Source organism: Schistosoma haematobium, chromosome 2 (assembly GCF_000699445.3).
Source record: "Schistosoma haematobium chromosome 2, whole genome shotgun sequence".
NCBI classification, from domain to species: Eukaryota; Metazoa; Platyhelminthes; class Trematoda; order Strigeidida; family Schistosomatidae; genus Schistosoma; species Schistosoma haematobium.
Window position 1 is genome coordinate 44,634,859 of NC_067197.1, and position 12,566 is coordinate 44,647,424.

The window sequence follows — 12,566 nt, forward strand, 5'->3', positions numbered from 1 at the left end:
TATCCGATTCTTGATATCTTAGAATGATTATTCGATATGGCGTTTTACGTAATTGTGGCGATTCCGTCCATAAACAACACCAAAATGGAACTACAAATAACGCAGACTAAAATTGTCGCTGTCAAAACTTGCTGGTTAAAATAAATATTACTGAGATAGGCAGTTGCTTAGCAGACAATTTAAAGCTGAAACAATATTCAACCAAGTACACTGAATAAACTGTATCCTATATAGTTCCCATACCGACCGATAATTATCATAAATTCGTTTACATTAGTTTCTCAAGCAATTTCTCATTGACCAATCATCATTTGACTATCATTTTACTGTTATCGAAATACATATATTTTTGAAGATCTAATCTCAGACTACCTACAATGGTTCCCAGTTCTTTCATCAAACAGTTCAAAACTCTCAAATACTTCACTACATCGCATGATACATCATGACATTAGTTAATAATGGTGATATGCCTGACAATTTTAAGAAATGATAAATAGAATAAAAAATCTTATGTAACAAGAGTAAAGTTAACTTATCTAATTTTATTTATAGCAAATATAACATTATGTTGAAACAACAAAAAAAAAAGGAAACATGACTCAAACGTTTATTTTAAAGTTATGTAATAAAATGATAAAGCAAATCAAAATCCACAAGAAAGGCACAACAATCCTGAATGTTTATCACGTATTTTAGATAACATCAGTATCAATGAAGTCTGAAAAAAAAGAAGAAACAATAATACATCATTATTAATCAATCTTGCATCATCGATTGAGCAAAAGTAATGGATTGAATAAATTGGAGAATGAGTTCCGGATTCATAACAATAGGGGTGGACAGTATATCACTAGTCAGTGAAAAATTTCTTAGTAGGATCTTAATAAAAATGCTAAACCTTATTTAAAATAACCATGAAAGAGAAGGGAAAACTCGTACAATGGAAACCAGTAAAATATTATAATATACATTAGAGATGAAAAGGTAAAGCGTATTCAAAAAATGTGACGTTAAACTCAAGCATTAGTCGTATGCCTTAACAACAGATTAATAAAATGAGATGAATCAAAATGAAGATGTAAAATATAGAAATGAGTCGATGTAAATGATCAAGCGACATTTACATTGAATAATGAAACATTGATTCAAAATACACTGTCTGTACTTCCATTTGCGAGTGTACTCATAGTGATAACCCAAACAATCAATAAAGGGGAAATAAAGTGGACGAAAGGGTAAATAAAGGGGAAATGTCGCTTTTTCGATTTTACGTCGGTTATTTAGGGGAAATGTCGATTTTATCCCCTTACGTTGTGTATTTGAGGAATATTTGTCGACAATTATACGCTACATACCGTGTTTGAATATGCCACATCCCGTACTGATGATTTCATAAAGGTCGATAAAATAAGGCACCAATTGATAAAAAACTTGGTGTCAACTCCAAACTATTGAATAAATTATAAATTGACATTGATGCCATGAATGTAAGACGGTCATGAAAACATACCAGTCAATCTAGGGGTTCAGTGGATATAAAACTGACATTTCTCTAACACAAATACAGAACACAATTGAGATCGAGTTGAGTGTACATACATCTTTGAGAATGTGAACAATTTCCAGTTTAATAATGGAATGTTCGATGGAAAACCTTTTCAATCGAGATAAATGAAAGCTGTTAGTTATCATGGGAAATAAGGAAATATTTGAATTAACATCAAACGATGAAATATTGCACTTACGACTGCTATCACTTTTATTGGCGTCTTTTATTCCGAACTAAAAACAACAATGAAACAAACAGTTAAATGAAAATGGATGAGCTGAACTGTATAAAAATACGCCAAAAATTATATCGTTCAAATCGAACTAAGATGACTGATATGCAAATTCAAAGCTTATTCCACTGTTGCGTTCCATTGAAACGGTAGTCATGTGCTACGCTGATGGAGTAATAAAATGACATTCATCGAAATAGTGATATCAAATAATGAAACGTGTCATTGTGTCTTATGTAACAACGCTCTAATGAATAATGGAAGATCGTTTGAAGAAAACTGTATGCGCATTAATATTTAAGTGAGCTCATAGTGAAAAGTTCAAGTTAGTGAATAAATTAAGGATTGAATTTGATGTTATGAATGTAAAAAAGCAATAATAGATCGATAAAATTATATGGTTTGATGAATATATAACTGTAATTCCGCCAATGTACATAAAGAACACAAATGACATCGAAATGTGTGTGAATGCATCATGGAGTATACGGACAATTCTGAGTTTGACAATGGAATACTCGACATAAAATATTTACTCTCAGGATAAATGAAATCTGTTTATCAACATAAGAAGTCAATAAATGTTTGAATTGTCATGAATCACTGAACCATTTTGCTTAGCCAGTTAATATTTCCGAATCCTATTCCAATCGTTCCTGCAAACAATGGTTATCAACAGGGTCAAATGAGAAAGAATAGACTTTGCTCTATAATATAACGCCGATAATGACATTGTTCAAATAAAACTCAGATGATTGACATACAAATTCTATGCTTCTACCATGAAGTTTCATAAAAGCGTTGCTCATGTGCAAACATCATGGCAATAATAAAAATAAATGCATCATAGTGTTGAGGTGGAATAGTAAAATAAATCCTAGTGTCTTAACTAACAACGCTTACAAAGAATAATTAAACATCATCTGACAAACAATGTTTTCATTTCAATGCGTGACGGGCTCACAATTATAAGCACACGTTATTGAGTAGATAAATAACTGCAAAATTTTCTCTAAGGGATAACAAATACACATTGATTTATTCGTTGGAAACAAAGTCAGACTACATTATTCACTGCATCAAGGAATTGACAAGTACCAACGCGCATGAGAGTGTTTCAGATGTTTACTATGAGATCATGTATCTTGAGCGAAATCTGTGCTTGTTGAAGCACTCAATGTCAAATGGCTCTGCAGAAAATGATTTTGCAAACACTTTACAAAGAGAAGGGAGTAAGATATTCATGACATCATGTCTGTAAACTCAGGGGTTCGGTGAATGCGAAAATGACATTCCAATAATACAAATGCAAATGACAAATGACATCGTGATGTGTGTCTATGAATCTTGGAGAGGGTAAACAAATTCGAGTTTGATAATGGACTATACGATGTACCATGCTCGCTATCTGGATGAGTGAAAGCTGTTTGTTATCACAGTAACTCAAGAAGTGCTTAATTTATGAACAACCATTGAAGTAATGAGCTCACCATTACTATTTCTTTTCGGTCCTTTTCCTTGATTTCCTGAAAACAAGGAGTAAATCAGAAGTCGTGTGAAAATGAATGAATCTCTCTGTGTATTATCACGTTCATAATGATTTTTTTTCAAATGGAACTCATATGATCGACATAGTAATTCAAATCTTCTTCCAGTGTGGCGTTCCACTCAAGCGTTAATCATGTTCGACGGTGGAGTAGTAACAAATCGTCATGCATCAAAATGTTGACATAGAATGGGGAAATGAGATCCAGTGCCTTATGCGACAAAGCTCACAATGAATTATGGAACATTGATTCACAATCTCTGTTTTTAACTCAATGTGTAAGTGTGCTCATTGTGATAACTTTAATTTATTGAATAAATAAAGAACTAAGATTGGTGTCATGAACGTATTCATGTTAGATCACTATTGTAAAACCATAAGTACTGGACGTTCGTTTCGTTCTAGTATGGGACTGCCTCAGCAGTGTACAACCACAATCTCGCATATGGGAGTGGAACACAGGTCCTTCGGTCTCTCACGCGAACACTTAACATCTAGACCACTGAACCAGTGTTCAAATTGTGTTACTGTCTAACTTGAAACGATCTCCGAGTGAAAGCTGTTTGTTATCACAGTAACTCAAGAAGTGCTTAATTTATGAACAACCATTGAAGTAATGAGCTCACCATTACTATTTCTTTTCGGTCCTTTTCCTTGATTTCCTGAAAACAAGGAGTAAATCAGAAGTCTTGTGAAAATGAATGAATCTCTCTGTGTATTGTCACGTTCATAATGATTTTTTTCAAATGGAACTCATATGATTGACATAGTAATTCAAATCTTCTTCCAGTGTGGCGTTCCACTCAAGCGTTAATCATGTTCGACGGTGGAGTAGTAACAAATCGTCATGCATCAAAATGTTGACATAGAATGGGGAAATGAGATCCAGTGCCTTATGCGACAAAGCTCACAATGAATTATGGAACATTGATTCACAATCTCTGTTTTTAACTCAATGTGTAAGTGTGCTCATTGTGATAACTTTAATTTATTGAATAAATAAAGAACTAAGATTGGTGTCATGAACGTATTCATGTTAGATCACTATTGTAAAACCATAAGTACTGGACGTTCGTTTCGTTCTAGTATGGGACTGCCTCAGCAGTGTACAACCACAATCTCGCATATGGGAGTGGAACACAGGTCCTTCGGTCTCTCACGCGAACACTTAACATCTAGATCACTGAACCAGTGTTCAAATTGTGTTACTGTCTAACTTGAAACGATCTCCGAGTGAAAGCTGTTTGTTATCACAGTAACTCAAGAAGTGCTTAATTTATGAACAACCATTGAAGTAATGAGCTTACCATTACTATTTTTTTTCGTTCTTTTCCCTGGCTTTTCTGGAAACAAATTGTAAATCGGAAGACGTATGAAAATGAATGAATCTTTCTCTATATTATTACGTTCATAATGATATTGTTCAAATGGAACTCATATGATTGACATACTAATTCGAATTTTCTTCAAGTGTAACGTTCCATATAAATTTTCATATTTACAACGGTGACGGAATAATAGAATGTCGTCCATCGAAATGTTGGCTTAAAATATTGAAGCGCCTCTTAGTACCTTACGTGATAGCGCTCCTTATAAATATTAAGACATCAATTTACAAACACTGCTTGTACTACATTCCATAAGTATGTTCACAATGATAACTCTTTATTGAATGAATAAAGTACTGCAGACGATTTATATATGGATAATAATAACACATTCATTTAGTTTGAACAATGTTGAGCTCTCTCATTCACAAACATGAATATGTATATGACCGTTTCGGTGACCTGCACTTCTATACTCAACGTTGTTAAGATCCCGTACATATATATTGAAGGGATTGTTATTCTCTCTAATGTTTGTCTTCAGTTTTGATTTTATTCTAACTTCTCAACATTCTTTTCATTGTATTAACTTAACAAAATTTTATTTACTCGATGATGATGATAAATTTGGTGTTGCGAGGGGGTGGAGGCTGATGAAGGTAATTGAATGTTTCAATTTTACGTCTGTTCTAACAGGCGTCTTTCCATTGAAAATATTCATTAGACATTGAACAAAGTGAAACTAATGGTTTAAAAAGAAACTAATGGTTTGTTTCAATTATTGTCCTTTGTACTTTGTACGGATATCTTAATATTCGTTTCTGAAAAAGTAAAAAGGATTCACGACCTTATTCCAGTGAGAAGCGGAATGTAACCACATCTAATTTCACTGAAAGCAGACGTAGCGGTAACTGCAAAGGCACTCCACGTTCTCTTCAATCAGATTTGGGATGAAGAACAAGTACCAACAGGCTGAAAAGAAGGACGTCTGGTCAAAATGCCAAAAACAGGCGATCTCAGTAACTGTGATAACTACAGGGGCATCACTCTCCTCTCAATACCGAGGAAAGTCTTCAGCAAGGTATTGTTCAACAGGATGAATGACTCCGTAGACGCCCAACTTCGAGACCTATAGGCGGAATTCCGTAAAGATAGATCATGTACAAACCAAATCGCAAATCTACGGATCATTGTGGAACAATCAATAGAATGGAATTCATAACTCTACATCAACTTCATTGACTACGAAAAAGCATTCCAGGCGTAAGTAAGTAATTTCATGGGATATAAGAACAGTCATTGCGTATTTATCGAAGCATCTGGTTGAATTGACAAACAATATGTCACCAGTGAGAATAACACAGAGTTTGATAAAAATGACAACTAGTGATAGGACTCATATAACTGTCTATCACAAAAATGATCTTACATACTCTTGTAAGATGAAACTAAAATGTCTCATTCTCAAAAGAGTGTATACTTGTTTATATACACAATCAGATTCATAACCTTGTTGACAGCATAAACAAAATAGGAAGTCTCCAGGTATATGATATAAGTTTCACTTACTTTTTGTTAGAGTAGTTCCCGCCAGATTAGCTTTTATCTTATTGCTTCCTTCATTAGAGATTAGATTTTGTTGTGCTATTGCTTCGTTAGGTTTACCAGTATCTTTTATTAATTAATTTAGAAAAACAAACATCATATCAGTTACATTTTTAATGCTATTCAATCGAAGTTTTTAAACTAAAACAGATATCTGTCATTGCTTATCATATTCATTATCATCATTTCAGTCTCATTTCTTATCATATCTCATATGTTCAGTGTAGTTGCTATCATATTTGTTCTCCTTGAAGTTTTCAAGATCTATCATTGAATTCGGTTAGTTATTAGCATTTTGTTTTTGTTACATCATTATGTCGCTGTACTCTATCTACTACATGGTAACATAACTATAACAATATTTTCAACATAGTGATCAATGTTAAACAATTACCCTGGTTACATATGTTATACTTACCTGGTCGGTAACATTTGTCATAGAAAACATACGGTAGCACTTTAACAAAATAGAAACGAAATGAATTATTATTCATTTATATCATTTGAATATACATATAGTGTAATGAAACAGTTAAGCTGATTAGTATGTATAACTTACTGTCATCCGGTACTACGTATGCTGTAATACAATAAATGTTCACAGTTATTTATGCACAATCACAATTATAAATCGGTTTTTAGTTATCATTCATGATAAAATACATTATTGTTTCAAATGAAAACGTAGTATTACAGGACAAATTTATAGCTGATGTAATTAGAAGTGCTGGTGACAAACAGCATGATGATAAAAGGAAAATATGCGTAACTATTAGGAAAGCATAAGTTGACACATTATTATGAAGTTGACGTAAGTCACATAGAAGCTGGTCAAAATATGATACTGGAAGCATTTGGGGTTCCCGTTGTTATTGAATAGAGTAAGGTTGTTAATAGTCTTTAGTTATCTAACAATATGTTAGCGCATATCAAACCGGTGTTCAACTTGTCCAGTATACACATTGTCACATTTCATAACGACCAGGTATAAAATACTAAAAACGACATTCTCACATTTAATGCAATTGGAACATGTAAAAAATACTCTGTTTTCATTAAATAGTAAGATCTGATCTTGACCACTTCAATGCAGATAGACGTACACAAGGAAAACGCCAGATACAATTAAGATGTTAAACAGAGACAGTGATCTATCGACGTATGCTCACAATTTGTAAACATAGGACTGCTGTGATTCACGGAGTGATATGTAGCAAGAACTCAATGTCTCAATCACTAATCATATGTATTTGAACTTTGCATTATCTTATGAATAATGGCTTGAATGTGTTTGGATGAATAAAAAATTCACTTTTAAAGAAACATAACGAAACGTTTATTCAATGATTCAATTACGTTGATAGTCAGATTGAACGAAGACTGCGAATACAGCGATAATGGCCAACAGTAACCAAGAATTATTCATCAACATTTTGATGATTGTAGTAACAGTGGGTTGAAGGTAATGAAAACTGTCTATTCTCAAGCACTTATATATTACCACTGTATAGTTGACCTTGACCACAAATGTCGGAATATAAATGATGAAACTTGTAGGCGATGGAATGTTAATGAGTTCACTGATTAAAAAACATAGACATCAAATTGGTAGTAGGGGTGTTTTAAGTACATAACTAATTATCGGAATTTCTATCATCATTAATTTTACTAAAAGCAGTATAATTAGTAGCGTTAGTAGTAGTAGAATTTTTTGTGTATGTTGTAGTATGTAAATTAGTTGGAATACACATTTGATGGCAAACTGGTTGAAGTGAACAAACTGTTTGTGTCTTTTCGATGGCTCTGTGATCTACCGTGCAGAAATGTCATTTTTCAGTTTCAGATATCATATTGCGTTACCTCCTTTCTACGTTTACGGGAAGTACACACAGTGTTGGTTGATCTGTGAATAACAAGCATTTCTATCAGCGTACTTTATAAATCGGTCTGGATGAATGAAAGTGCTCATAAAATTTAGCCAGATTCCCATGTGCAACGAGAAATCTGTTAACAGTTTAGACCTGATTTTAGTTATTCTTTAAAACTGATAGGTGTAGTCAAATAAAACTGACATCAAACGTTATACGGAATAACTTTTTTGCATTGTCACGCAGTGAGGAGAAATGTTTTTAAGGACGACTTACGTTTTTATGTGTTATCACACGAAATCTGAAACCGAGCACTTAATTACTAAAAAAAGATTTTTATTCAACAATCGACACGAAGGAAAGGTCTTACTGCATTCTTGCTTAAACGTTTTCTTACATGCATTGTGATTACTTTGATTGTTGACGTAGTGAAATCCAAGAAAAGATCCATGTGTGCCGCTTTGATATCCATGCGATTCAGTGAAGCTGACCCATTCAAAAGTTCCTCAAAGTGTTACACTCATCTGTTCCGCAGTACTTGAATCTCGGTCGTTGGTTTGCTTTATTTGTCCTTGACCAAGACTCTCTGATTTACTATACTTTCTTGCCAGTTTCTTCGTTGCGTCATATAGTTGTTTCATATTTACTTCGCTTGCAGCTTCTATCAATGTCGTTGCTAGCTCGTTCCACGAATTTCTATAATTCAGCCCTAATGCTCTTCCTAGCTTAATTCGTTTAAAACAGAGTCATAACTGGAATATTAGACGCCAATACAACATGGATCATCATACATTTGTGTTATGTCCTTGCGTCTCCCAATTATTTTGTTTTTGCCAAAATCCCCGTCGCCAATTGTTATGACCTTGGATGTCTGTTTTTTCGATCACACGACTTATCTACCAATCCGAATACGACTTATACGAATCTTCGCACTAGGCCAACCAATGACGTTCAACCGGTGTGGGCAGTTTAGTGTCCTTATTGGTCCTATGTCCTACGAGCCCTTCCACTTGAGTCCAGAACAAGATACCAGCTTCCGAATCAGAGCAGATCAGACCAGAATCAGAGCAGATCGTTTATTTCATGCATACTTGGTTTATATATCAATCACACAGACCGCAACGTACCATAAAATAGGAAATAATATTTGTACACAAATAAGCCCAAAAAGTGGCTGTGAATGTGGGAGGCAGTAGTTAATAAACTGAACATAACTTAAGAACCGTAAATCGTACAATAATAAATTATAGGCCAAAATAAAGCTTGTCATAAGAGGGATATAAATATACATAGTGTAATTGTTGAGTAGTTATACAATAAGAATATTAGTCCATGAATAGTCCTCGGAAGTTACCTGTAATTTAATCTCCACTCGGATATAACAATTTGAACAACGCAATGAAGACTTTTTCAAGTTCATTATAGGTTTGCTAATGAAAAATATGAACAGAAACGAACAGCAAATCCGAAGTAAATTAATTTGTTATGAAAAATATTCACAATAGCAGTTACTAGGGTGAATTGTAAAGGATGGACGAATATTCGAACTGAAGTATGGTTTATAGAGTTCAGCCTTCTGGTACAGAGGAAATAGTACTATCCAAGCAATTTCAATGTTTTGCACAACTATTCAAAGTACGTTGTAAGGCGGACAAGAACTATTCTTGGTCTAGAAGGCAACAATCCTAATGGCAGAACACCATGAGTTTCTCTAATGTGATGAATTTGAACACTAACAGTTATCTCATACTGAGTTGCCAACACGATCTCTTACGTTCAGTATAACTATAACGTGTTTTATCTCATGAATGATTGGAAGAAACTGATTAGTACAATCCGCATTGAAGCGTTCAAACGATTTAAAACGCTTCTTCCACTAAGTGATCATAACAAGTTAAATAGAATGATCATTCTCCAAATTTAAACCAGCATTGATGGGGACAACCATGTCAGAGAAAATGAAAAACACACCATTTTTACAAGAGCAAACACGTTTGTTAATTCAGATAAAAAGTAGCTAAAAAAGGTCGACTGATATTCTAAACACAAGAATTTAGATAAAAAACAAATAACTGAACTTGGAATTGTGAATAACATTCCATTTATTTCTGTCAAGTTATCAAGAAAACACAACAAAATGACCATTTTTTAAACATAAAGTCCGATTAAGTTAAAAAACTTATTATCTTGTATTAAACGTAAACAAATTGAAGTGAAAAGATATGTTGAATCCACAGATTCAGTATTTTTACAACTCATAATACACTGTCAAACTTAATGAGGAAAAAGCAGATATGTAAAAAAAGAGTATGAGAATGATATCTTCATATTGTTCTATCTACTTTGTTATCTTATCTAGTAAGCAACATAAATAACTGCATCATGGGGGAAACCTGAAATAGAAGGACGCATGGAACAACTATATGCCATGACGAAGAATCTGGTTAAGAAATATAGTAAACCAGATACCCTGGTCAAGAACAAAGATAGGAAGTTAATCACTGAGATTCAAGGACAGATAAATTGAATCGTAGAAAACGTCGTGGAATCCGTGAGTAGTTTAGCTCCATTGAATTCACCTGACGTCGGAGCATTACTTAAAGATTTTCCTGTAGGTGTCACTGCACCAACGACTAAAGAAGTCAGGATGTATGTCTGACAAATGAAGATTGGGTAAGCAGTTGGACCTGACAATATACCAGCTGTTGCACTCAAATCAGTTATCAGTCAGACGTAAAAGTGACCGCAAACAGAGTTTTTACTGTATACAGTAGTATTTGAAAGATGGACAAATGACACTGGAAAGAATGACAATTCATATAGATTTCAAAGGAAGAATATCTGAGCAAATGACAGAACTGCAGAGAAATCACACCACTGTGAGTACAGGGAAACGTTTGGAACAGTGTTACTGAACCCGGTCAAAAACTCAGTAGGTGTACAATTTCGAGAACAGACCGGATTCCTTAAGGATCGGTCGTGAACAGATGCCGTTTAAACAATCAGCTGAACGGAACTCGTTGCTAAACATCAGCATCATTGATTATGATGATTCAACTGACAGGAGGTTTTTATGTAGGTATCGCGGTAGAATTGACAAACCCCGAAGAACTATGGCATCTTCATAAGCTCCTCCGACGCTATGGAGTGCGTGAGTGTATGGTCAACAATACACAAAATTCACACAACAAACTACACTGTCAATTCGTGCATGGAGAACAGCTGACAGGGCATTTCAAGTGAAAACCTGAATCAGAGCTGAAACTCGGAGAACTACCACAACAATCATGAAATACGTACAAGTATTTTCGAACAACCAGCTACTTACGATACTCAGTGTCCGTTGACCGGATACCATCAGAAGGAAGCAGACATGAAGAGGATTAATAGCATCTGGGATCGAGCGAAATGGATTATAAGGGGATGAGTTGGATAAGAAATTATGATAGGTGGCACATGCGCTTCAACGAAGGGTGTCAGATGTATGCAAGCTTTGGGGTCTGAATGGTGTTGATTCACTTACTTTAGGACTAGAAGTGCATTTGAAGCGGTGTTTGGTAAGGATAAACGTTTATGGGAAAGATCATTGTTCAGGAAATGTAAAGTTCGTGAAGTTTGTAGTGACTTTAAAAATTGAACTCATGAGTCAATGTAAGCTAGATCATCTTTGAAAATCTGAAAGCATTGGACGGCTGTTTCGTCTTAGTATGGGACCCCCTCGCAGCGCTAATCCACGATCCTTCATACTGGGCTGGAACCCATGACCTTCGGTATCGCGCACGAACGCTTAACCTCTAGACTATCAAGCCGCTACTGAACAGCGATAATATCTAACTTCAATCGTGCAGTTCTGGCTTTCGACTTCCGTATAACTGTCAATCACGAGAACGCGTCAGCTCAATCCAGACCTGACTTCTGGAAAACGTACATGAAAGAAATCATGCACTCAGCATCGTCAGCAGATTTGAAAATAGACCCTTAGTCCCCAATTCCAACAGTTTGAGTATTTAGAAATTTATACTAAAAAGTTACTGCACAACATCACTTTGACTACATCAGGGAGACCGAAAAACTCTCCGCCATGGTTCAGTGGAAAGGTTCGCATCCCTCTCCGTAAGAGAACAAAAATGTGTGATAACATAAGGTTACTGGGGACTGATGAGACAATCTGAGTATAGAAAAGCTCGGAATACCTGAGCATCGACCCTCCGTAAGTATATTAAGTTGCACGAAGAGAAATTTTTCAAGAAATCAATGGAATGTCCCAAGCACTTTTATCTCTTTATAAACCAAAGGACCAAAAGAAGAGGAAATATTCCTACCTTATGGAGAGACAGTACTGAGTCATCATTAGTGGAGGACGACTATGGTAAGGCCCAAGTATTCTCAAACTCTTTTAGCAATGTATATACCGTGAGAACACCCTTCCTGTCAG

General features: G+C 34.8%; 1 protein-coding gene across 2 annotated transcripts; it reads right to left on the minus strand.

The window, feature by feature from the left end:
- Positions 1 to 514: 514 nt before the first annotated feature.
- Positions 515 to 8,927, minus strand: MS3_00000322 (uncharacterized protein). Of its 2 annotated transcripts, XM_051208134.1 has the most exons (10): positions 8,502 to 8,927; positions 7,620 to 8,453; positions 6,823 to 6,843; positions 6,682 to 6,720; positions 6,228 to 6,329; positions 4,638 to 4,673; positions 3,957 to 3,992; positions 3,275 to 3,310; positions 1,749 to 1,785; positions 515 to 721 (listed from the first exon to the last, which is right to left on the minus strand). In XM_051208134.1, the coding sequence occupies exons 2-9, from the start codon at positions 7,693 to 7,695 to the stop codon at positions 1,763 to 1,765; spliced, it is 369 nt and encodes a 122-aa protein (XP_051068535.1). In that variant the 5' UTR covers positions 7,696 to 8,453; positions 8,502 to 8,927; the 3' UTR covers positions 515 to 721; positions 1,749 to 1,762. The 2 variants fall into 2 exon arrangements, with proteins under 2 accessions (XP_051068535.1, XP_051068536.1); XM_051208135.1 differs by lacking the exon at positions 3,275 to 3,310.
- Between the last annotated feature and the right edge of the window lie 3,639 nt (positions 8,928 to 12,566).